This window comes from Typopeltis vanoorti, chromosome 12 (assembly GCF_054136105.1).
Source record: "Typopeltis vanoorti isolate ZY-2024b chromosome 12, IOZ_Tvanoo_1.0, whole genome shotgun sequence".
Classification (NCBI taxonomy): Eukaryota; Metazoa; Arthropoda; class Arachnida; order Uropygi; family Thelyphonidae; genus Typopeltis; species Typopeltis vanoorti.
Genome location: NC_143560.1, coordinates 91392825 through 91420824, shown reverse-complemented (window position 1 = coordinate 91420824; position 28000 = coordinate 91392825). Strand labels below are relative to the sequence as shown.

General features: G+C 35.5%; 1 protein-coding gene across 1 annotated transcript; it reads right to left on the bottom strand.

Moving 5' to 3' along the window:
* Positions 1 to 166: 166 nt before the first annotated feature.
* LOC150101000 (protein ZBED8-like) lies at positions 167 to 27571 on the bottom strand. Its single transcript, XM_090402142.1, has 2 exons — positions 27490 to 27571; positions 167 to 834 (listed from the first exon to the last, which is right to left on the bottom strand). Exons 1-2 carry the CDS (start codon positions 27569 to 27571, stop codon positions 167 to 169), a joined length of 750 nt encoding a protein of 249 aa, XP_090258268.1.
* Positions 27572 to 28000: the final 429 nt, after the last annotated feature.

The window sequence follows — 28000 nt, the reverse complement described above, 5'->3', positions numbered from 1 at the left end:
CCAACAGTTTTATTCTTTATACAGTTTTTGAAATAGATACCCGCTTATCATGTTCAGGCTCCAGTTTGCTTCTTGTTATAAGTTGCTATAAATGGAATTATAGCCATATAAGCACGCTTGGTGATAACGTATGCTTCTCCACGTGTACACCAAAAATGTTGTAACTTCATTGATTGGAATTCAATTCGGCGTTTCTTGTTATTGGGAGATTAATTAGCTCGTCTTTCACTGAGTCGTTGTCACTGATTTTTCCTAAATCAATATGAAAAGGGTTAAGTTTCCAGACTTCATTCATTTGGTCAAGAGGAATTATTCTTGCAAGTGCCTCTTTCAAAATTTTTAAATGCAATATAATGCTATCACGAATTTCTTGTTTTAGTTCATATGCCGAATCTGAAGTGATTTCATCAAGAGATTTGAAATTGGCCAAGTTACCTAACTCCACCCTTCTTTCCCAGAGAGTCAATTTTTCTTGAACCGATTGTATCTTTTCTTCAGCCTCCGCGAGAATGACATCTGTACCTTGCAGTGAAATGTTCACAGAATTAAGAATTCCAAATACATCAGAAAGATAAGCCAGAGAAATCTCAAAGTTTGGATCTTTGAAATATGAAGCAAAAGCAGATTCTTTTTCGACTAAAAAAATTTCAATTAAATTCCTAAGTTCAAAAACCCTTCCTAAAACATTTCCTCTGGATAACCATTGCACTTCTGTATGAAGCAGCAGTACAATATGATCTGCTCCAACCTCTTCACACAAAAATTTAAACACATGGTGATTCAATGCTTTTGCTTTGATAAAATTCACAACTTGAACAACAACACCCAAAATGGCTTTCAAATTATATGGAAGTATTTTAGATGCTAAAGCATACCGGTGAAGGATGCAATGGCTTGTAAAAATATTTGGGTTGATTTCTTTAACTAAAGCGGTGAAACCTCATTTTTTCCCCAATATAGCGGAAGAACCGTCAATGCAAATAGATTCTACTAATTCCCATGAAAGGTCATTTGAATCAAAAAAAATCATTCACCAAATTCATAATATCCACCACATTTGTTGTTTCTTTCAAGGGTTTACAAAAAATAAATTCCTCTTTTATTTCATTCTCCCTTCTTAAATACCAGTCTTTAAGAAGGGAGACCAGAAGGATTGCAGTAACTATTGTGGCATCTCTCTGCTCAGCCTGCCTGGGAAAGTGTATGCTAAGTGCTTGGAAAGACGGTGCAGGAGCATAGTGGAGTCAAAGTTCCAGGAAGAACAATGTGGCTTTCGTCCTGGTAGAAGCACAACTGACCAAATCTTCACTTTAAGGCAAGTCTTTGAGAAATCTTGGGAATATGCCAAGAATGTCTACACATGTTTTGTGGACTTGGAGAAGGCATATGACCGGGTTCCTCGGGATAAGCTTTGGCAAGTAGTACAGGAGTATGGAGTGGATGGTCAACTATTAGCTGCCATCAAGTCTCCGTATGAATGCCAAGTTTTGTGTCAGGGTAAACAGCACAAAGTCTGAACCTTTCACAGTCTTCGTTGGCCTCTGCCAACGGTGTGTTTTGTCACCCTTCCTTTTCATATTTATGGACTGGATCGATAGGCACAGCCGAGGCAGTGAGTGTGTCAGAATTGGAAAATGTAGCATTGGACGTCTGCTTTTTGCAGATGACCTAGTTCTGCTTAGCTCTTCTGATGACCTCCAGCGGACCCTGGATAGGTTTGTAGCTGTTTGTGCAGATGCCGGAATGAAGATCAGTGTGGCGCAAAATGGGACGTAGAGCTAGATACTCGAATTGACTTAGCAAGCTCAATATTGCGGGAGCTTGGCCGTTCGGTAGTATTGAAGCGGGAGTTAAGCCAGAAGGCAAAGCTGGCTGTCTTCAATACAGTCTATGTCCCCATCCTCACCTATGGTCATGAGAGTTGGGTAATGACCGAAAGAATGCAGACACGAATCCAAGCGGCTGAAATGAGGTTCCTTCGAGGAGTTGCGGGGCTGACAAAACTCGACAGAGTCAGAAGCTCTGCAATTCGGGAAACCCTCAATACTCAACCGCTGCTTCTCCGTGTTGAGAGATCACAGTTACCCTGGTACAGGCACTTGGTCAGAATGCCACAAGAGAGACTCCCTCAGCAGGCCCTCTTTGCCAAGCCAGAGGGTGGGAGGCCACGTGGAAGGCCAAGGACTCACTGGATAGGCTATATCCAAAACCTTGGGTGGACACGTTTGGGAATCTCACCAGAACACCTGAGCTTGGTGGCAGAGGATCGTGACCATTGGAAGTTCCTCTTGCAGCTTTTGCCCCCACAACCCAATTAGGAAGAGTGGGCCTTGAAGATGTATGTATGTATTTCATTCTGATGTATATATCTAATAAAAACAAGAAGCTGTGCGCAGTTAGAGACATCAGTTGATTCAACCAACTGTAAACTAATTCTTGTTGGACTTTTCTTGATTTCCTCCACTACCTGTACATGTATGTCTTCTGACATTTCTCCAATCTGATCACAAATTGTATTATTTGATAATGGCATTTGTGCAATTTTCTCTTTTGCTTCTTTACCACACATCAACTTAACCATGTCCATAGCACACAGCTTCACTAATGTCTCAGCAATTGTATGTAGTTTCCTTTCTTTGGCGACCCTCAATGAGACGCTATAACTGACCTGCACTTTCTTCTCTGCTCCACTGCTGGCTTCTTCGGGGTAATAAATCCATGGTCATGAAGAGTGATATTCTTACTATCATCATGCTCGTTTTATTCTAAATGAGGACTCTGACGCGTTAGAATGTTCGGGATTAACATTCTGAAGATGCTCTCTCAATTTTGATGGCTTCATACCGCCATTGCTGAATATCTTCGGAGCAAATGAAGCACTGCGGCTTTTGCACACCTTCTTTGGCAAGCAAAAAAAGTAAAACCATATTGCACATATGAATCTTGGTAACAACGTTTCTTTGGCATGGTCATTCCTTGGGTCTGCAAAAATAATATTTTTTTTGTATATAAATCCTGATCTAACTTTCATTTTAAAAATAAGCTAAAAAATAAATAATATTTTAATGTATTTAAATCTTGATCAATCCTTTCATTTTTAGAACAGCTAAAAATAAACTGTAAGCTACTTATGATTAGATTAAAATTTAGTCAGCAAAAGTGAAGGCTGCCAAAAGTAATTTAGCTAACCTATGTTTATCACTAAAACGTGTGTACTGTGAGCATGTCGAAATGAAACAGTTGGAGTGTGTACCACACAGTACGTCACGCGCATGCGCAGGAGGTGAAGATGAGAGATTCCATTTTAGTAAGAAGATGAAGAATCTCTTCTTACTAAAATGGAAAAAGCTACTTCACTTCTACCTACTTATTTGGCTAAACTTCTCCGTATGGAAACTATTTTTATCATTAACAATGCAAAACCTCCACAAGATAACATTTCTTCAGCTGAACGACAAGCTATTAGAAATCTAAAAAAGAACAGAAATATAACAATTTTACCGGCGAATGAAGGTAATGCCACAGTTATCCTCGATACTGAAGAATATCATAATAAGATGCTTCTACTACTTGTAGAAGCATCTTATTATGATATTCTTCTTCTAATATTCCATATTACAGAATGATCCAACACGGGAACTGCAAAACGTACTAACAACTTACTACAAAATACTAGTGAACTTCCTCGTGATGTATGTCTCTCCTCTACGCTCCCTTCATCCACTTATACCATGGAGTCTCTCTCTATGGAGTTCGAAAAGTACATAAGGAAAACACTCCTCTTCGCCCTATTGTCGAGGGTATTGACTCTCCAACAGACAAACTATCAAAATATCTTGCAAAATATCTCAAGTCTTTTTCTGATAAGTCTTCATCGTTCATCAACAACACCTTAGATTTTGTATCTAGTATTAAAGATTTATCCATCAACGAGGATGATATTATAGCCAGTTTAGATATTATTTCATTATTCACAAATGTACCAACTGAAGAAGTATTATTATTAAAGGATAAATTATCCAAAAAAAAAAAAAGGTTTGCTTTATTAAAGCACTGCGTTCAATCTGGCTACTTCCGATATCAAGATACAATCTATAAACAGAACAAAGGCTTAGCGATGAGGAACTCTTTATCCCCCATTCTGGAGAATATTTTCCTTGAAGACTTTGAAACAAGAGCTATATCTTCCTCTTCATTTAAACCAAAAGTTTGGAAATGTTATGTAGATGACGTTTTTATTATATGGAGTCATGGTGAAAACTCTCTCAAGAATTTTCTTCATCATCTAAATAACCAGCATTCAAATATAAAATTCACGGCAGAACTAGAACGTGACAACTTCCCTCCGTTCCTGGATATAAAACTCTCACGCTCTTCTGGAAAATTTAGAATCTCTATGTACAGAAAACCAACGCATACTAATAGATATCTTCACAGCCTGTCTCATCATTTTCCACCACAGAAACTTGGAACTATTTCCACTTTGGGACACAGAGCTCGCTCTATTTTAAACCATCCAGATGAGCTTCAAAAAGAAATTAATCACCTCTCACATATTTTTGAACAAAATGGATATAATAAAAGAACAATTAAGAAATTTCTTGTAGATCCTCCTAGGCACCACAATACAGAAACTACCAATTTTAAAGGTAACATCTAAATCCCATACATCAGTTCGGTCTCCCAAAAATTGGCAAAAGTCCTTTAAAAGTATAACATCAGGACGTTATTCGCCACTCTTCCAAAAATCAGATCTCTTATAAGCCATCCTAAACCTAAGAATCATAATCTAAAATATCCTGGCGTATATAAACTATGGTGTGACTGTAATGTTCCTTATTTCGGTCAAACTAATAAATCTGTTGAGCTTCGCATGGAGGAGCATAAAAGAGACATCTCCTATAAAAGATCAAATGCCAGTGCCTTATCCAACCATGTTCTCTTCTCTAACAATCCTCATGATAATTTTCAAGGTCACTCAGTTTCCTGGGATAGATCTGAAAACATTTTCCGTTGCAAGGATGAATTTGAAATAATGATAGTGGAATTCAGGGAGATCGTCCTTAATCCTGAGCTTTTGAACAGTAATTTGAGCTATAACATCCCTGAGAGCCATACTGCTGTTGTTCAATACTGGCGTTCTCGAGAGTCTACTACCACGCATACAATAAACAATGGCACGTAAATAGAACATCTGGAATTTTAATACAATGTTTTTTATTTTTAATTATCTAATAAAATTAATGTGCGTCTCAGTTTTCTTAATATCTTCAGTCTTTTATCACTGTTTCTTCTATCTACAAAAGTCCTATATATATATATCGTGAACGGTTTACTTATTATATATATATATATATATATATATATATATATATATCGTGAACGCCAGTACATCGATACAAAATTAATAACGGAAAAAACTCACGTACAAAGATTATTTAATAGTATAATTTTCGCCTCTGTGTCACGGGCATCTTCAGTACATTAAGTTTAAATTAAACAATAACTGACAATTCTAAAAAGCGCCAGCTAAGTAGCTGGTGTAAGATAACTAAAAAGGTCAATAACTTTCCTAAAAAAAAAAAAAATCAATACAATACAAAGTTAGGAAAGATTAGCTGATTTGTAAAGTACTATCTCCCATAAAGGGGATAGAAGTAAACCGTCGGATCTGTTTAAGTTAGGAGAATGAAGTAGAGTTTCACATGTTTCTTTATAAAGGCGCTCCATGAGGAACTGACTTTTGTGAAGAACTCTTGTCTTTCTCCAATGAACTCTACTTCATTCTCCTAACTTAAACAGATCCGACGGCTTACGTCTATCCCCTTTATGGGAGATAGTACTTTACAAATCAGCTAATCTTTCCTAACTTTTTATTGTATTGATTTTTTTATTTTTATTTTTATTTTTTTTTATTTTTAGGAAAGTTATTGACCTTTTTAGTTATCTTACACCACCTACTTAGGTGGCGCTTTTTGGAATTGTCAGTTACTGTTTTATTTGAGCTTAATGTACTGAAGATGCCTGTGACACACAGGCGAAAATTATACTATTAAATAATCTTTGTACGTGAGTTTTTTCCGTTATTAATTTTGTATCGATATGTCTACTCAAGGTATACCTCTTTTAAAACTTAACGCCAGTACATGATTACAGCTGAATGACTATCTGTGGGGTTGTAGCTTAAGTTATTATTTAGATGAACAGGATTGAATTTGATTTACCTAGATTCTACGATTTTTCTCTCTAGTTCATCATTGCAACGGAAGATGTTAGTAGATGTTTCCCAGCAGACTTTTTGACTTTGGCTTTCATCATTAGGATTAGCCGAGAAAAGGATATGACTTGATAATGCACTGGCTCACTGTCTCTTGTAAGTAATGTCCCTCATGTGTTCTTCCATACGCAATTCGACAGATTCATTCAGGAGAATCATTGAAAGATTCCTTCTTAATCCTCCTAGACATCGCTCAGAAGAAACAAATAGATTCAAAGGCAATATATCTATTCCTTACATAAGTACAGTTTCACATAAATTAACAAAAGTTCTAAGAAAATACAATATCAGAACTTTGTTCGCTCCACTTCCTAAAATCCGTTTCTTAATAAGCCAACCAACACCTTGTCATCATCATCATCTAAAATAGCCTGATGTATATAAAATATTGTGTGATTGTGATATTCCTTATTTTGGGTAGACAGACAAATCTGTCAAATTACGTATGGAAGAACACATGAGGGGCATTACTTAAAAGAGCGAGCCAGTGCATTATCAAGTCATATCCTTTTCTCGGCTAATCCTAATGATGAAAGCCAAAGTCAAAAAGTCTGCTGGGAAAAATCTACTAACATCTTCCGTTGCAATGATGAACTAGAGAGAAAAATCGTAGAATCTAGGGAAATCATCTTCAATCCTGTTCATCTAAATAGTAACTCGAGCTACAACCTCCCAGATAGTCATTCAGCTGTAATCATGTACTGGCGTTCACGAGATGCTACTAGCACGTACTTTCCCAACAATACAACGAACGAAAGAACAGCTTTAAATACAACCACAACGTTTTAATGTCAAGTATGTATAGAGACTATCTATGATGTTCATAGTTTATTTAAGCTTCAGTGTTTTTTTATAATGTCACCTGACGAAGGCTGTTACAAGCCGAAACTAGTAGTGTTTTAATATTAAAACCTTTTAACTTAAATCTCGGTTCTAGTCATTCAAATCTTAAAAATACACACACACACACACACACACACACACACACACACACACACACACACACACACACACACACACACTCGAGTCTCTTTTTATGCGTATCTTTTTTATGCGGTGCATAACTTCGAGATACGAGACCTTTCGACACTTCTGCGCATGTCAACAGATGGAGAATCCATTCCGATAATAGGGTAATCCAGCGTTTCCCAAACTTTTTTCTACGACAGAACACTTCACAAATCCTGAAATTTTCACCGAACACCTTGGTTATTTAGTAATGTATTAATTAATAATTGTTAATTTAGCTGATTTTTTATTATTAATTAATAATTGATCATTAATTACTAATTAAACATCAATTAAACATAAACAACATTAAATTAATTTGTGCTGATTTTCATTGACATATCCCATTCTGATCCCCCAAAATTTATAATATTATTATAAGTACTTACGAGTGAATGCAGACTTTTTCTCCTGTGTGCTGATAATTTTCCCCTTCTTTTGTATATCCTGGAGATCGCTTTGTAGGCTGGTGGTAGATGAATCACTATCTGTTGCGTCACAAACACCTTCAATAAGAGCTTTCTTAACACCAAAATTAAACAAAGTTCCGTGTCTCTTATTCATATTAAAATTTAAATCTATAGGCCTATTACTTTTAAAAAATTACGGCACTACGGTTTCGAAATAAGCACTTTCACCCTACAATACGAACTTGTGAAGAAAGTATTCAGAAAAACCTGTTCCCCTCACAAATATAATTCGAAAAGGTCTTGAACTGTGCAATAAATTGGAAAATCATTTTCTTGTTAATGACACAAATTCTGAACGAGCCTTTAAATTCCAAAGTGAGCTGAAGAACTGTATGTCTGGATATCGCGAGCTATATAAAAAATGAGTAAAATCATCATCGCAAAGTTTAATCACTGATTACATTGTCAGAAGAAAAAAAATCAGCACAGAACGAGGGTGAAGCTAATTCTGTTTGTGAAGAACTATCGCTTTTACCATACAGATCTCATGCGCTGACTATCTCTTCTGGTGATGAAAGTGATTTTGCACCAGTTCGAAAACGTTGCCGAATATTGTCTAATAGCGACGATATTTCTGATGACAAAATGGAAAAAAAAAAAAAAAAATTGTTACTTTTCAATAAAATTAAATGAATAAAGCTTTAAAACAAACTTAGGCATTCTTATTTTCCTAAATTTTCATAAACTTTTTTTTATGCGATTTTAGGTTTATTTTAATTCATTGCTTCGGTTTTATGCGGTTTTAGAAAATTATGGAACGTATCTCTAATTTTTCAACGTAAGTTAGGCCTTTTTTGTGCGATTTTTTATATGCGGTTCTCTGTGGAACATATGGCGCAAAAAAAAAAAAAAAAAAAAAAAACAGTACTGAACTTCGACACCCCCTTCCGTACACACGCTATGAGATGCTGTTCGACTGCATGCACATTAATAAAAGAGCACATGTAGAGTCTACGTCATTACATTTAGCTGTGGCAATGGTGTTGATGTTGGAAGAAAAGACGTTTATTGTTAAGCATTATTTTCGTTCATAAGGGGTTGGCAGAGCAAATGGTCAAGCCTACGACATGTCTGTGAACAGTTTGTTCGTCGTTTCCGTGAGCATGCCACAAGCAATAGTGTCATCATTGCCTTAATCGAGAGGTTTCGACGTACCGGGAATGTTCTGGAGCAATGTAATGGATATTCGGGGAGACCACGAACTGTTAACACAAATGAGAATCACGGGCGTATGCTAGAACAAGTGTTACAGTCTATGAAACGCAGTCAACGCCAAACAGCGGTAAAACTTGGGATACCGAGGCGGTTACTACAGAGAATCCTTAAGCAGCTGAGTGCCTTTTCGTACGTCATTATTATCAAATCGTCAGCGCGGTTAGCCTAGTGGCTTTGCACTTCGCAACCATATGCCTGGGGAAGGAGTGTCCTAGATTCGATTCCCGTCGGAGACGTGAGGAGCTGAAGGATCTTCCTCAGCCATAGCCAAGTTAGCAGGTCTTGGGCGCGGGCAGTAGGGTTTTTTCCGCCAGTTTATCTGGTGTTTTTCATCCTGCAAGCAGGCAAACCGGCCCTTGAACACACAGGGATACAGCCAAGAATACCTTGAGGCATAGGAGTGACCATTCTATCCTCGTATTTCGGTTACGAAATCCAAGCATGCTTGGAAGGTTGTGGGCCTTAAAGGCCTGTTAAAGCAATTGGGATAGATAGATAGATTATTATCAAATCAAATCAGCTAACGCCTATTATTCCTGTATAGGGAGTAGATGAGGCCGTTTTAGCCCTACCTAACATTTGGAGATTGAGTGGGCAGTTCAATCTCCACTGGTAGCCAATCAGAAGAGATAGCTGGCCCAAGACTATCACTAAATAAGCGGCATGCAGTGAAGAGATGGGCTCAACAAGTGCCGCCTTGTTGAGCCTGTGGTCCTTAACCCTTACACAATATATTTAATATCTGAAATAGTGTGGGTTCTACGGTGAATTTTCTTGAGCTTACAGTACGAAAATCCCGAGTTTCCGAGAGAAAAATCCCGGGAATGCTTGCCGTGCCAGAGATCGACTAACTCGGGAACCGTCGAAAAAAGACTTAGAAAAATTTCCTCTAGTCCCCGGAAAGATTTGAAAGCAAATCTTCCTTCGTGCGGTCAAGCGCCGTGGTGTGCAAACGCCACATCCACTGAGCTACATAGGCTTTCAGTCATTATTATTATTATTATTATTGTTATTAATATACATTAATTAACACTAATATACAAAGCACTATTCCAAAATATACTAAGATACGTTATAGCAACGTATGCTTTCGGTACACCCTACAAACTAAATAGATTAATCTCGTTACAGTACAAAATCATAAAACTGATCTTTTGGGAAAAAACAGACAATAATGACTTTATATACCCTGCAATGTCAGAACACAAAATACTGACAGCAAAACATTTATGTCACTATGCAGCTTTGGTAAAACATTATTTCAATGCCAACTACAGGACAGTCAGAAACACATATCGCATGACAAGACCTCAGACAACTAATTATATCACATATAAATACAATAATCACTATGGAAAGGCCACGCAAAACTTCTACATCCCAGACATGATAAACAAATTACCTTTTGAATACAGAAACCTTACAAACTACAATAGCCTGAAAAGAGCTCTAAGGACATACTACGAACAAGAAACGCACACCCAAAATACCATACAAACTTAATGAAACACAATATATTCGTTCAGGCTTCCAGTTCAGCGATGCATCAATACATTTCAAGTTATTGTGTGTGTGTGTGTGTGTGTGTGTGTGTGTGTGTGTGTGTGTGTGTGTGTGTGTGTGTGTGTGTGTGTGTGTGTGTGTGTGTGTGTGTGTGTGTGTGTGTGTGTGTGTGTGTGTGTGTGTGTGTGTGTGCGTGTGTGTGTGTGTGTGTGCGTGTGTGCGTGTGTGTGCGCGCGCGCGCGTGCATGCGTGCGTGCGTGCGCGTGCATGCGTGCGTGTGCGTGCGTGCGTGCGTACGCACACGCGAATTTCTCAATCATAGATTTCGTAGCTCCCCAACACAGCAAAAAGACAATAAATAATAACCAACTGGTGTCATCCTCCGATAAGCTTACATATAAGCTTCGAGGATGAAAGCAGAGAAATTACTTCTCATCCAACATGGATCGAATGTAACCAAATGCATGTAATGTACGTATCACATGTAAACCAATATATGCAATGTATGTATTATATATAAACAAATGTACGTAATGTAAATATCATATATAAACAAATGTAAGTATGTATCATATGTAATCAAATGTATGTAATGTATGTAATAACTGTAACAAATGTATGCAATGTAATAATAAAAAAAAAAATTTAATGTAAATCATGAGTTTACACTGTATGTCTGTGAGAATTAGGAAATATAATATTTTGATTGCATATGTGCAAATACTGTTGAATAATTACACCTTTTCAAACTTGGAAAAAAAATAGTAAACTATAACATGTAATATTATACAACTTATGTAACTCTGAACAATATAATTGTAAATTATTACTGTGATTGTTATTTTTAAAAAAACTATGTTATCATCATTACTATTTAAATCTCATTATATGTAGCACAAAGTGCTGAACCTTGTAAAATAATATACTGAATAGATGATCATTGTACATATGTAAATATTTGAAAGAACAATAAAAATAATAATTATTATTATTATTATCTGACCTCCATGGAGTCAGGGACTCATCATGGGAGGTAAACACGTCATTCAGGCGAGTCAGTGTTTAATCGGGAATACTGTGCACGCGTGCTGGACAATGTCTATGAAGATTCATCCTTCCTCCATAATGTCCAGACGAAGCACATTTCCATCTGAGCGGTCATGTAAACTGACAAACCTACAGGTTTCTTGGTTTCTTGAGACCTGAATTTGTCCAAGAGAAACCTCTTCATAGAGAGGTCATCTAATGGTGTGCTCTTTCCGACCATAACCTAATTCGGCCCTACTTCATTGAAGAGGTCAATGTAATCGTGACCTTGAATAGCGAACACTACATCGAGAATGTATTGGTTCCGTTCACCTAGGATTTGCATAGGATGCGTCGTGCAAAAAACATTCCATTTCGTGCACATGTATTCCAATAGGACAGAGCAACCTGTCAAATATCATGTGGTTCTAGAGCCTATTTATCAGAACGCTTCCCCAGGAGGTTCATTTCGAGGTTCACAGAATTCCCGTACCCTTCACGTTCCTCTGATCTTACATTACTTAATGCGTTCGTTTGGGGTATGCTGAAGGAATGGGTAATCCATCATGACCCACCATGAAACCTTGATGAACTAAAGATTAAAAGTACACGATAAGTACAGTAGATGTCCTAACCCTTGTTCTAGAAGATGACAGAAAACTTTCGTATGAGCTACGAAAGCTGTCTTGAAAAATAAGGTACCCATTTCGAGCACGTAATCTACCGTCATTAATGCTTTATTCGACCAAGATTCCACCGATAGTTTGTGGATGTACATATTACCACGTGTAAACACATATTTCTTACTAAACTCGTTTACTCCATAACATATATCGTTGTAAGTTATTCAGTACTTTTTTTTTTTTTGCGCCATACTGTACAAGCGAAACTTTGTTTGCATACACTTAGGTAAAGGATTAAACGAGAATTTAATTTTTTTATAGATAATGCTTGTCAAGATTAAGTTATCAGCACGCGCACCATTATACACTTTTTGCACTGAGGGAAACATATTATTATTATTATTATTATTATTAATTTTTAATCTTGCTTCTCTATAATAATCAGTGGTTTTAACAGGCCTTAATGCGTACCTAACATTCCAAGAATCCTTGGATTTGAGTAGTCGTAATTCTAAAATAAGGTGGTTACTTAGAAAAGAATGAAAAGGAATATGCTTCGTATGACACTTAAAGGAAAGTTATCCTCCTATTTAATAAGATCAGTTTCACTTTAAGTTAGAGAATTGCGACAATCCTCGCGCAACACAGTATTTTTGAGTGTGTGTGGGGGGGGGGACCTGCTATTATGTTGAATGCAAATTTTTTAACATTTGCATTATTTTTTGTGAATCCCCACATCCCCACTGTTGACGCTCAAGCTGTCATGAAAAAAACAATGGGGGGGGGGGTCATCGTGTTAGGCTCTCTGTTATGAATTTTGCCTTTTTTGATATCATTAAAAATTGTTAAATTAACTTATCTTTAAAAAACAAACCAGACTACAAGTATACAATACATTAGCCCTACCAGTCTTAATGTATGGAAGCGAAATCTATACAATAAAACAAAAAGACAAACAAAGATTAATAACAGCAGAAATGAAGTTTATGAGAAAAACTGCAAAGTATGCTCTAATTGATCACAAAAGAAACGAAGAAATTATGAAAGAATTAAACCAAGAACCAGTAATAGAAAAAAATAAAAAATATAAACATAAATGGATGGAACACGTTCAAAGAATGAAAACAGAAAGATAACCAAAACAAACCTTAAAGTACAAGCCATTAGGAAAACGAAAACCAGGACGTCCTCTTAAATGATTCAACGATGACTTCTAAGGCCGGAACAGGCCATGCTAGGCCTAAATCCTTAATATGCATGATGATGATTAAAAATTGTGCCATGGAAGCGTGCAGTTCGTAACTTTTAAGGTTTTGTAAGGTTATATTGGGTTTTATTTGATCGTTTATAAAATTTTCCAGGTATGTTTCATTCTACTATTTTGATAGAGTTCAACTGTGGACTGTCTCAGAATCATAGCATTATCGCTCAAGAAGTAAAGCTCTCAACATTAAATAAGTTAGAAAAATGTATGATCAGAAGTGGACTGTTGTCAGACCTAAATTCAAGAAAATATGTAAAATTACAAACAAAAAAAAAGTATTTTTATGGATACAATTTTGCCGGTTTTTACCGAGTTAGGTATTGCCTTATTCAGGAAATTATTATTATTATTATGTGACACCTCCAAGGAGTCACGAACTCGTTGCGGGTGGGCACCTTACTCCACTCCGCTACACATCTCATCGTCTCCCCTACTGCGTAATTCTCCTACTACATCAGTGCCATCTACTACCCATCACACAAAACGATAGTATTTTTTGTCTGTAAATTGCGTGTATTCTAATTGTCGATTTGCCTGTACGGGGATGAAAACCCGAGTTTCCGGAAATAAAAACTCTGCTATCCTAGTATGAGATCGGCTAATTCGCCTTTAGTCGATAAAGACCATATAAAGATTTCTCTCGTCACGACGAGAATTGAACCTTTTTCCAATCGAAGGGCGCAACGTACTGTAGTTCTTCCAACTGACTACCGAGGCCTAATACGTCGAATCGGCAGAAAACGGAACCTGTACGATATTAGAACTTGTTAAGTCGGTGAAATGGCATCGGAAGTAAACCAAATCTATTCAGATGATGACAGTGTAGATGAATATTATACGGCAGGTGGTGTTCAACCTTTTTTACTACGCGAGCTACTTTTCTATAAAAGTTATTCGGCGATCTACTCTCTTATATAGATCACGTTTTCCCCAACCTGATATCTGATTACGCACAAATAAATAACTAAAAATAAATAACTAAAAAAAATACACAACTAAAAACTGTTTTGTGTATTTAAAAATTTATTTATCACTTTTAATTATTTTAATCCAACAAATATTTTAATACAATATATATATATATATATATATATTGTATTAAAATTTATATTAATTGTATTAATATATATATATATATATATATATATATATATGTTAAAGATACCAAGTAATTTTAAAACCTGGTTTTTACTCCATTTCCCAAGTAAACAAACAGACTAAAAGTCAAGTTTGCGCCTGCAATTGATGCAAGTCTATCTGATCCCACAGGTAGTGCAGGACCAGGACAACTCGTGGTAAAGGTGGAACAAGCTCCGATCACTAATCTTAATATTTACCCTTAATGCCAAAACACATCTCCAAGAAGGGGATATATGATGTTTTGTATTAAAGGCAAGGGGCCACTACCCAGACCGGTTTCGACCTTTATTGAGGTCTCATTGGAATAAAATATTTATTTCTCTATTTTGGAAAACAAAAGTTAGAAAAAACAACAGATTGATTACAAACTCACAAGTTACAGGAAATGCTGGTTGAAAAAAAAAAAAAGAAAAAAGTTAATGTGACATTTGGCATTATTTGGACCTCGCAATATTTTCATAGTCAAGTAGATATAAAGAAGTGGCCAATCGCAGACAATCATCCAAATGATAATTTGTAATTTTTTCTTAATTGATTTTTTATGACGGTCATATTCGAAAAAGCGGATTCTGACAAGTACGTCGATCCGAAACACGACAGAATTTTTCGCGCAATATCAGTTAATATTGAGAATTTTTCATGTGCATACTTCCAAATGACTTCATTGTTTATTCATTTTAAATGTAAACTATTCTGAAATGTTTATTATCTCAAGTTCTACTTCAGCTAGGTTTATATCAAATAGCCCACTAATTTTATTTGAAATTTCTGTGATGTTCAAGTTTTCTTAAAATGGATTATTGATAAAAGATACAATCATTTCAGTTTCATTAAAATCTTTAAATCTTGAATTTATTTCTTCCTCAACTAATTCTATTTCACGAATAAATTCTTTTAAATCATAGCGAAGCATTTCTTGATTTTGTTCAAAAAAGTTTAATAAATATGAGAGATGTCTAAATTCGCGGTCATTTATATTTTTCTTTAATAAAATAAGTACAGTGGTATCTCGCTAATCCGAACTAATAAAAACCTTGGTCGTTCGGATTAGCGAAAAGTCGAATTAGCGAATTTCTCCCCAAGAGACAACAATAACTAGCATTTAAGACAAAAATAATAAGATTCTAATGATACATCAATTTAATTCTGTAAATAAATGTAACTGATAGGAAAAAAAAGCCGCTGTACCGTAATGTAAAACTTAAAATATAATACAGTACGCAAGTTTATTTTAGTAAAAAATTTAGTTTGTACGTACCTGGATTGTTGAGGATTCTGATTTAATAAAATTGCATAGTTCAGTACATAACTTAATTTGCTTAAAAAAGTATCACTTTCTCGTACACAACACAAAAAAATTTTTTTTTATTTCTTTGTAAAAAAGTCACTGATTTTCTTTTGCTTCTTGGAAGCTAAACTTTTTTGGATGCTTCTTCGCGCAACTGCATTAGCAACAAAATTTTGTGGAATGGCGTGTCAATCTGCTTAGCCCATTGTATACACGTATTAAAACTGTCAACTGCCTCTTCATGTTTTACTTTTTTTTCTTCGAGTTCTTTATCGTCATCATCGTCATCCAACTCATTCTGTAGCGTCATATGTATAATTTCAGCAACTGATTTCATTTCAAATTTGGTGAATCATGCCGACAATACAGCACGTACTTTACAGTATAAACAAGCGAACGTGAACACACAATAAATCAAAATATACCTACAATGTAACCGTACAATCAACAGTATGAAACAAATAATGTACTGTAATAACAATAGTTAAAATAATAATTGTTAAATAAAATAATAGTGCATAAAATAATAATACGTAATAAACAAAACTTTTTTTTCTTTCAAACTGCAATTCGGATTACTGGAGGGTTCGGACTAAAGAGGATTAGCGAGATACCACTGTATTGTTGGAAAGTTTTTATTGAACTTAAAATGTCAATTAAATTTTTATTCTCTATCTTGTAACTCTAAATTTAAATTGCTTAATTTCGTACAGAAATCAACTAAAAACGATAAGTGTAATAACCATCTTGTATCACGTAATTGTGGATAAATATCTCCTTTTTTCATTAAGAAAAAATTTTATATCGTTAATTAATACAAGAAATCTTTCTAAAAATTGACTTCTGCTGAATTGTACAACAGAAGTTCCCTATCATCATCTGCCTGTAATTTAAATAACCGCCGTTGCAGGGCTTTTCCTCGAACAGAATTTACAATTTTAAATGTAATATCAAAAACAACTTTTGTGTTTAATCTTTTACTACACAGTACTTGGTGAATAATACAGTGGTACATAATAAAAATTAAAAAATCTGGATATTTGTCATCGTTTTTACATAATGAAATGAAGCCTGATTTATTACCTTTCATTGCAGGAGCACCATCAGTAGTAATAGACACAAGTTTAAAAATGGGAAGTTGGTGTTGTTTCACAAATTCATCAAATGCCAAAAAAATGTCTTCTCCCCTAGTCCTTCCCAATAATGGTATAATTTTCAATAGTTCTTTACTTGAATAATCTTGAAATACCATGCGAATAAATACCATTAACTGAGCAATGTCAGTGAAGTCGTTTGATTCATCAAATTGTAATGAAAACACAACACACTGGTGAATGTCTGACATTAACCTGGCCTGGAAACTTCTCTCCGGCAATTGAAACTCTTCCTTTCGGCAATTTGAAACCTTGTCTGTGGCGAGAAGCTCCTGTCTAGAGGCGGGAAACTCTTCTCTCAAGCAACGTGGATCCAGGCAGTCTCTCTGACGGCGACTCTGGACCGGGCGGCCTCCTCTCTGACAGCAATTCTGGAACCGGAACCCCTTCTGCTTGCTTCAAGTCCCTTTTTATTAGGCCTCCTCTGAGAACTCGCATGAAGTTTGGCAATCCCCAAAGAATCGGTATGAGTCTTTCATCTTAAGTTTCAAGTTTGACACGCCTTTTGTTCTCCTCCGCTTTCTTTTGATTGCAAGTTGCCAGCCATCGGAAAGTTGTTTGAACTCTTTCTGACTGACTTCGGAGATGTTTACACTTAGAGCCTGCAAGCCTTTCTCATACATACAAGTTTCAATAACAATCTTTCTAATGCCGCCATGTACAGCTTCGGCGACAAAAACATTGCCTTTTTTTTTTTTTAACACTCTAGCATATTCTTATTAAAGCAGTATATACAGTTAGCTTCAAAAGAGTTATTTACAAAAACATCTAATACAAACTATACCGAGACAAACAAATTCTAGTTTTTTACAATATTCACATGGGACTTAACCTAAGTAAAAAATCGATGTAATGTGCTTTGGAATATTTAATATTTAAGCTACAATCGAGTTTTTACACTTTACTTATAATCGTATTCACGCGGCTCGCTGTTTGACTTCCACTTATCGATATTAATTCATTTACCCGGACTTATAAGAAAATTACTGATTTGACAATTTTAATGAAAAATAAATAAACAATAGCAATACACTTAAAGCGAATTAAAAATAATACAAAATAATGATAAATAAAATATTATGTTTTCAGTTTTAATTAAATTTGTAAGGAGGAATACACAAGAGATCGATCAAAAATCGCTCCGCGATCAACCGGTCGATCGCGATCGACGGGTTGAACACCCCTGTTATATGGGAAGCATAAACTTAGCCGAGCAATTAGATCTCATTTACTTATTTAATTTAATTAATTTATTTGTTTGAATGCACATCCACCGACTGAAGTTCAAAACAGCAGTACAGTAACGAGGGTATGAAGCGCCTGTGGCAAGTGTCTAACATGCTCCCCCTAACCCAAAAAAGCCAAACATTTTGAAAAATTTTAATCTAACAAGTTAAATTTTACTAATGCGATATGTTAAATACTTACTATTAACCCCATCAAAATGAGTTGCAGTGTGTTGCAGAATTTGTGCGTCTAAAGCGGCGTATTGCCGAAATTTAAAAATACAATATATTAAAAGCGGACTTTTATATCTATTTATTTATTTTTAACATTTTTTACGTTTTGCGCCCCAAACTAGTTGCGCCGTGGTGGGCGCCTCTTTCGCCACGCTCTCGTTACGGCACTGCAAAAGAGAGATTCAAAAAAAAGCTCCCTTTTGAAGTTAGCATGAAATTTACAAAGATCTATGAAGCGGAAGCAAACAAACCAGGATTACGAATTTGCAGAAGATATTCTGCAAATAGAGAAAAAGTTGTGAACTAAGAGTTTATAAGTGTTGAAACGTATGTGGGATAAGAGTTAATAAAGAAAACCTGCTCTAAAAACCAAACATGGAACTTTTTAAGCCATTACAAGGCTATCATAGGCGATGAAAATTATTTATTATCTGAAGACGTTCCACGTCAAACAGAGATTGGAACTGCAATCTACTCATATATGTGGAAGGCCGAAAATGTTATTTCTAATCGATGTTAAAATTTTTACATGAAATTGCATCTTTCAGATATTTTCTACTTATTAATTGCAAAATGTTTGTTTCCAAATAGTCTGAATATTATTTTATTAAAACATACCTAATTCTGTATAATACAAATACTGTACTGAATTTCGTTTAACGCAGAAATAAGTTCCCCACAATAAACTACGGTAGTAATCAAGCATTATTTTTTTAAAATTATTTTATTATTATTGCGCGTTTTGTGTGTGTGTGTGTGTGTGTGTGCGTGTGATTAGCATGCCTACTTAAATTATACATATGAGTGCTCGAAACTGAACTACGAAAATTCCTTTACTTCGTGTCTGTTTATACTTTTATTATTATTATTGTTATTTTGGTTTGATAGCCATGCAAACAGATTAAGAACAAAATCTGAACTTTATACGAACTATACCTCTTTCAAATAAATAAAAAATAAATAAAAATAAAAAACAAGTTGTGCCATAACGAATAGCTCTAAACTACAAATAACATGTATATTGCCTAGTATATTACAAAAAAAAAAAAAAAAAGACAAAGGGTAGCTTACATCATATAATAAAATTAACCACATCGTAATGTGATTAATATCATATTTGATATCAAGAAGTAATCAAATTTTATTGAACTTCGAGGTTATTTAATAATAAAACTGATAAAATAATAAATGAACAGGGATTAAAATGATTGTGACAAAATAAATTTAAAAATCAGGCAAAACAAAAAAAAAATTAATAGGATAACAAATAATAAAGAAACAGAAGAAAGGTATCCGCCCATTTCTTGCTACAGTTAACACTGTCACAGACATCTGCAGTTCGTTATGTATCGATCTGTGAAGATGGGAGCATATTTGTCTTCATCTTCGGTCATTGAAGCGTCCAACCACACGTGGATGTTAGCAGTTAGTATTTTCTTTACTAAGGGCTTCGCTAGGGAGCAATGTATTTTCATGAAGCCTAGAAGAGTAATTTTAATGTTGACTGATTTCAATAATCAATTTAAACCGGAGTTAGAGCAAAGATTTTCTTTTCTCCTTTTCTTTTTTCTTTATTTTCTTTTTCATTTTTTAAACAATTAAGTTAAATATATGCATTTCACTAATAGTAATCAGCTCAGCAAATAAGTCAGTCAGTTTTTGCGAGCCAAACTGAACAAGCAGCAGCAAGTCAGAGCATATCTGAAACCATTTCACAACTCACTAATATACGAGCATATATACATATATTAGAACTGCTCTAGCTAATGGATATTTCATCACACGCACGCACGCACGCACGCACGCGCGCGCGCACACACACACACACACACACACACACACACACACACACACACACACACGCACACGAATCGCTGCTTCTCACTCATACTCCCCAAAGCATTTCTTCAATTTCGGGATATTCCGATTAAAACAACAAGCTCTCCATCTATACTACCTTTGCAGCAGCAATTCATTTTTCCAAGCTTCGTTATGAATATGATATACGATTTCCAATCCTTTCGGCTTTTTTAGTTATCATCAGTTTTTCACCAATAGAAAACGATCGTAAATGTATCGTCATGGTAATATCTGAGTAGATATCGGACACTAAAAATCTGACAAACTGACGTCTATAAACACACTACAGAGGTATGAAGGAAGTTAGGACTACGTAATATAAATTTGCTTATGCACATTTGTATTACATAGTCCTAACTAGTTGTACATAAAAATATGTGTAGATCATATTATTGACGACATTCTATTTATTTTAGCAGTAAATTATTATTTTAAGATTAAAAGTTTATTTTTATTTTCATGATAATTTCAGATTTATAGGTATAACTCATTCGTTTAAATAAACCATATTCTTTTATCTATACAAAGATATAATTGCAAAATAAAAATAACAATAGAAACAAAACCTGCTATATAATTATATAGTTTTGCATATAACGAAAGTTATCTCAGAAACATTAAAAATAAAGTCACAAATGTTTTTCAGAAACTATTGAAAATTGAAAAATATGCCAAGTCTAAGTGAAGGCGTATGCAATATACGCTCTGTGGTTGAAAAGACCCTGCACGATTTTTGTCATAGCATAAGGAAATCTTTATAAAGGCCTTTTTCAATTGTAAGTGAGTTAGCAGATCAAGCAACTACTGTATATGATTTCTTGATAAATTACCGTAACATTCTCAGTTTATGCATTTTTAGTTGTTTCTCGTTTATTCTTTTCGAGTTATTTTTCTGTTTAATTCCCATACGTGTGCAGTCTTCGGAATATCTAATGATTAAACGATTCGAAAAATATGCTCTGGAGACCACAAGTGGATCTTTCAAGCAGCCTCAGGTTTCAATGAGCAGGTTACTGGGTAACAAGAAGATGAAACATATCTGCCGACTAAAAGTATTGTAGAATTTTTAAGGATAGCTGAGAAGTTGCAAGAACTTTTTACGACAGTGACTGTCCTAGAGGATACATTATCACCATAATTGTTTATTTTATTGATGGATGATATTGTTAGAGATTGACATAAAGTGGGTTTTATTGGCCGAAGGATTTTAATTGATACAAAGTAAGAAATACTAATAAGTTTCGCCAACTTAGCTGTTTGGCTTCTTCAGGGTGAATAAAAGAGATACAAAACAACTTAAAGACTTAAACTGTTCATGAAGGAATGAACCGAATACAAGATTGTTAGCTAAGATCACGAAATTTGAAGTAGGAAACTGGAAAATAAATACTATGTCTCTCTCTCACACACATAGTATTTAATTTCCAGTTTCCTACTTCAAATTTTGTGATCTTAGCTAACAATCTTTGTGTGTGTGTGTGTGTGTGTGTGTGTGTGTGTGTGTGTGTGTGTGTGTGTGTGTGTGTGTGTGTGTGTGTGTGTGTGTGTGTGTGTGTGTGTGTGTGTGTGTGTGTGTGTGTGTGTGTGTGAGACAGAGAGAGAGAGAGAGAACGGGTTTCACGCAAATGATGTTTTGATTGTCAAATCAGAGGAGAAGAATTTTTAATCATTTAAAATAATTACTAAAATAAAGGGCCAAAAGGCTTCAGTTCGACGATGCAAAATTACATAAGCGAAGTGACATTAGATCCAAGATTATTTCAAAGCCGAATGTAGAGACTATGAAAGTTTTGTAAGTTGACCAGAGAGCTTGCGGAAATACATTCCTCGGCATTCACGAGTTGTCTTAGTGTGGACTACTTAAAAGACATAGGTGCTGCTCAAGCGCCTATATATTCGCCTTTTATTAGTCCATTTTGATAAGGTTTCACTGGCGTAACAGCTGTTTCGAACTGGTTGGTTCTCTTCAGAGACCAGGCAATGTATAAGTAAAGGCCTCTAAAAATTAGGCGATTCCCAAGACCGCTCTAAACGAGTCACCAAAGGACTGTTCAACTCAGTGGTGGTTTTACTCAGTGACAGGCCCACCCTACCACTGAACAGAACCTCTCATATTCCAGGGAAAAGCATTCACTGACACGGTCCCGGTAGACTACGGTGGAAAACACCAATCCCCGGATGCTCAAACGCTCTCTTAATGTGTAAGTAAAGAGCTGCTCTAAAAATTGGGCGATCCTTCTCCCCCAGACTACTCCCTACGAGTGACCGAAGAATCGTCCAACTCAGCGTTGGTTCCACTCAGTGACGGGCTCACCCTATGAGCAGAACCGTTCACATTCCAGGGAAAAGCATTCACTGAACCGGCCTTGATAGAAGCCATGCCGGGAAACGCCAGTCTCCTGAGATTCAAATTGCTCTCCTAAGGCAAAACTCTCCACTCACTGCCCCGTAATCTTAATCCCCCCTTCCCTCTCTCAGAGGGAGCCAGATCCGGAAGAAATAAGGAAGAAACCTTAAGAGAGCAGAAACTCTTATTCAGTACTAAGGAACTTGAAATGTTAGAGAAATGTATTTTTCGTAAAGCGAAATCTCGGTCTGTGAGAAGAAGTAATTACTAAAATAAAGACTCAAAAGGCTTCAGTTACGCGATGCAAAATTACATAGCAAAGTGGATATTAGATCCAACATTATTTCAAAGCCGAATGTAGAAACTATAAAAGTTTCTAAGATGACCAGGGATTAATTAAAATGGATTAATAAAAGGCGAATATATAGACGCTAGGACAGAGCCTAAGTCTTTTAAGTAGTCTACACTAAGGCAACTCGCTGAGGAATGTATTCCCGCAAGCTCTCTAGTCACCTTACGAAACTTTCATAGTTTCTACATCCGGCTTTGAAATAATGTTTTCAAATAAAGTGCATTCCAATGATAAATTATTGGAATGCACAGATTGGGGGGAGGGAGTAAAATGAGTTATTTTACTCCCTTAAATAGTTATTTAAGAAAAGACAGGAATAAGAAATCAAGCTATCAGATGGAATCCGCAATTAAAGTTCTTGCAATAAAGAACTGAAGAGGGTTAAATTAGATGATTTCGACACCTCAGTAAAATGGACGTCACATAAAGCTTGGAAAGCAAGACGCGTTGAAATCAGATCCAGATACGACCCTACATAAATGGGAAGATAACGTAAAGGAGAATCTATGAGCAGAGGAATGGCGTTGGATCAGGCAAGGAGAATGACACAAGATAGGAGAGTTTTTGATGAGCTCTCTGCACGAGTGGTTAGCGTACCCGCTCTCCAGCCAACAGGCTGCGGGTTCGAATCGCGTGATGGGCATGGATGTTTGTGATTTCATCGCTCGGTGTGAGCCCATCGTCCCACTTATTGGAGGCCTAAAGTGGCTAGAAAAACTTCCATGTTTGGTCTCTAGAGCAGGGTTTCCGGACTTGTAAAAAAAAGAAAAATAGAAATTTTAAAAAATATATAAATTTCATAAAAATAGAAAAAAAACCATTAGCCCATTCACGGTACAAATATAGATTTGCAAATAACCTTTCGTGGATGGGAGCAACATTAAAAAAAAAAAAATCCATTCTAGTGAAACTCAATAAGACTTGATACACAATTACTACGATAAAGCGCCAAGAGGCTATTTTTCCGGCGGCGTAAATTAAGTTAAGGGGATAATAAATCCCTCATTATTTTAAAGCCCGATACGAAACTCGGAGATCGAAATCTAATCTAAAAAAATAGCTTCTTGGTTCTTTATCGTATTAATAATAATATACTATATATGGGTACACCAGTCTGGCAATTCGTTAGTAGGGGTATATGTAAGTTCGGTTCACTTAAACCGTGGTATTCCAGGTCTACCTACTCACTGATGAGACCTCAATAAAGGTCGAAACCGGTCTGGGTAGGCTCCTCATAATGTAAAACAGTAATACATCTCCTAGGAGCTGCGTTTTACATTATGAGAAAATATTAAGGCTAGTGACGGAGCTTGTTCCACCTTTGACACGAGTTGCCCTAGTGTTGTACCGCCCAGGTGTTGAATTACGCTTGGACTCGCCGATAGTTCTTCGGCATGAAACTCTTAGATTTCGATCTCCGAGTTTCGTATCCGGCTTTAAAATAATGAGGGATTTATTATCCCCTTAACTTAACTTGATACACAAGTTAAATTGATTCATGAGATGGGGAATATTTGTGTAATCCAGTGGAAATTGTTAAGTCACCACCTATAAGAACTTTATCAGTGTTATTATCAGTATTAGTAGCAGTAGTTTTTTTTTTTCTTTTTTTTCCAGCGGGATCCCGAATCAGTCGATCTTTGGCACCCCAAGTAAGTTTATTTTCTAGTAAATACAGTAGGAAATAAAACTATACGACTGACATTATTTCTGAAAATATATAATCCGTTAGGGCCATGAGATGGAGGCGACTGTCTTTCGCACACTCCCCTCTGATAATTCTGAGACTATTGATAGCTTTGGGCTCAGCTATCAGCGAAGGCTAGGGGTGGAGACCAGATGCCCATGCATAGACAAATACGCTCGCGCATGGAAAGTAGATTTTGTCAGCTGGTAACTGCAGAGTGGGGGAAAATGAAAATATTTGTTTAATACGAAATAACTTTCTGAACAAAATCTTTTTTTTAACTTTAAGAAAACACAAGAATGCGCATAATATAAATGGACATTCAGATAACAAAAATTAAAGTAGAATTATATTTTCGAGAAAAAAAATCATTATTATTTTACTGCTGTTGCTATTCTTTATTTATTGACTTCTTCTTGGGATGGTTTTCACACAATTGAAATTTTCTTTCGTGCATCATCATTAATTACTTTATTGAATTCCTTCTGATTTGCTGGGACATAAACTTAAAAAAATGAGGAAGAGTACTTTTTTTTTTTTTCGTGGCAAGTAGGATTGTGCGTAACTTGTCGAGCCCTGTTCATGGCTATCGATGATTTTTGAAGATTTCGGGGCAAAACTATAGTAGACACCCCTGCCATCTTGTATTCCTAAACCCTACACGAAGATCATCATGATATCAAGAAAAGAAAAAATGCAAAACGCCTGAAGTAGGTGAAAATTAAATACTTGGGTTTTGTATTCCTAAACAAAATCCTGGAATCATGGAATATCATATGTCCGAAATAATGTGAGTTATACGGCCATTTTTTCTGAGTTGCACGCTTAAAACCTGAGTTTCGAAAGACAAATTATATATATATATATATATATATATATATATATATGCATAGCATCATACATCTCCGCAAGGGGATGTGCTTTGCATTAAGTGGAAAATACTAAGGAAAGTGATCGGAGCTTACTCTACCTTTACCACGAATTGCCTCAGACTTGAACATAGTTCAAGTCTGAGTTAATTCTTAACTTACTTGTCTGTTTGCTTACTTGGGAAAAAGGATTAAAACCTAGCTTATAAAATTGCTTGGTATCTTTAACATAGTATATGCCCAAGGTAAAAAACTTTCTACATCTTACTCTCAATTTTTATATTTAATAAGGTCTACGCACCTTGTGGCAACTTGTTTAATTAAAATTTATAAGCTCTGCACTATTTCGACCTTGGCATTTTTTTGGTCTGGCTCACTCTGACGAGACCTCAATAAAGGTCGAAACCGGTCTGGATAGTGGCCCTTGCCTTTAATGAATAGCATCATACATCTCCGCAATGGGATGTGCTTTGCATTAGGGGAAAATACTAAGGAAAGTGATCGGATCTTACTCCACCTTTATCACGAGTTGCCTCACACTTATATTTATATATATATATATATATATATATATATATATTCAATCTACGATACTGTACATGTCTATTCGCTGCCTTAAGTTCAGGCTAACGCTTCACCTTTGGCATTTTCAGTTTTCTGTTTAAATCCATTATTACCAAAAGAGTGTTAGGTATAGTAATCTTTTAAAATATCATAAAATATATATATATATATATATATATATATATATATATATATATATATATATATATATATATATATATATATATATATATATATATATATATATATATATATATATATATATATATATAAAGGTCGTATAAATTCCTCATGGCGTCACCTTTGCATGAGATCAGCTCACCCAGCCTGACCTGATTCTGAAGAGAAGCATTTCTGCTGACAGTTGCACAGCCTGGTGTGGGGGGGGGGGAGGACTATGACATCGTTTCGAGCTAGTGCTATGGAGCAGATTTTAAAGTGAATATAATAATCGATATCGTCGGTTCTGTAACAGCCTGAGGATTAGCCCTAACCGACCAGAATATAAAGCTTTCTTCAGAATTCCTGAAGGCGAATGTTGCAATAATGCTTCAGTCAGCATAATATTTTCATGACAAAACCAAAAGCCTTCTTTTAGTTATTCGCAGTGCATACGATGGATTGTTCTTTTTTTACTTTTACAAGATAACAATTTAATACGAGTGGAGTGGACTGTTGTAAATTATTCTCTTTTGATTGGACTGTTATGAATTATTCTCTCTGATATTTGTCTCTAGTCTTATGTCTTCTGATTTGTGTTTCGGTAAAAGTTTCGGGTCGTTTTGGAAGTACAGGCGAAGTAACTAAGATTTATTGATGCCAGCGCATTATGTTTGTTAATTTCCTGTGTTTTTCTGACCGGTTTGTATGCTTTGAGTAAACATGTAAATGCATCCTGGACTGGACCCGGACCCAGAGCTTTCCAAGTAAATCAGGTAGGAAAATCGGTATGCTTTATTTTATAATTCACAAATCCAGCTGCTTGATTTTTTTTTTAATTTTTTTTTTTAAAGTTCTCTATCCGAAACCGCAGATGTGCCGAATTCGATGTTAAAGATTTAGCACCAAACTAAATTTCTAATTTCAGGCCTGAATAATATCCAGGAAATCTCGAAAAGTAATGAGGAATCCCGCAACAAATAATACTTCTTGCAGCCAAGAAATTAAAAATCCCCTGAATTAGTGCCAGAAAAGTGAAATTCCTGTAAAAGAGTATAAGTTCAAATTTCGAACTGAATAGTTCCTCGGATGAATTTAGTTCTTTTCATTATACTTTTCGCCGGCCTGGTTGGCCGAGTAGTCAGCGTACCTGCTCTCCAACGAACAGATGGCTGGTTAGAATCCCGCTGCGGGCGTGGATGTTTGTGATTGTCTTACCTTACCATTGATATCGTATAGCCTTTGCTGCCCTTGTACCTTCAAAAGATCATCATTATACTTTGTCAAATGAGGAGTGCGAGTCATTTCATAGCGTGTAGTAAATGTTTATACGATATTTCATTCCATTCAAATGGATTAAGAGATTGCTTGGGTATCACCTTGGCTTCGCATATTCGTCCCTGTCTCCTCTGTTTTATTAGTGTGAATCCAAATATGTTGTCTTACAAAGTAATTTTTTTCTCTAGTGAGGAACAAAGCACCAAATTTTTAAAATAAAAAAATATCCCCCAAGTGACAACTTTTTAAGGATATCAAATACTTGGCATTTGTTATATTTAAAACTCGAAACTAAAAAATAGAAGTAAAAGTAAATGAAGTATTTAAAAATTTTATAACATTTCGGGGATGCTGACTGATCGAGGATGCAGAAATGACAGAATTAAAAGAAAAATTAACATGTTACACAGAGAAACACTATTTCGTCTACTATCTTGATTCATTCTTAAGAAATTT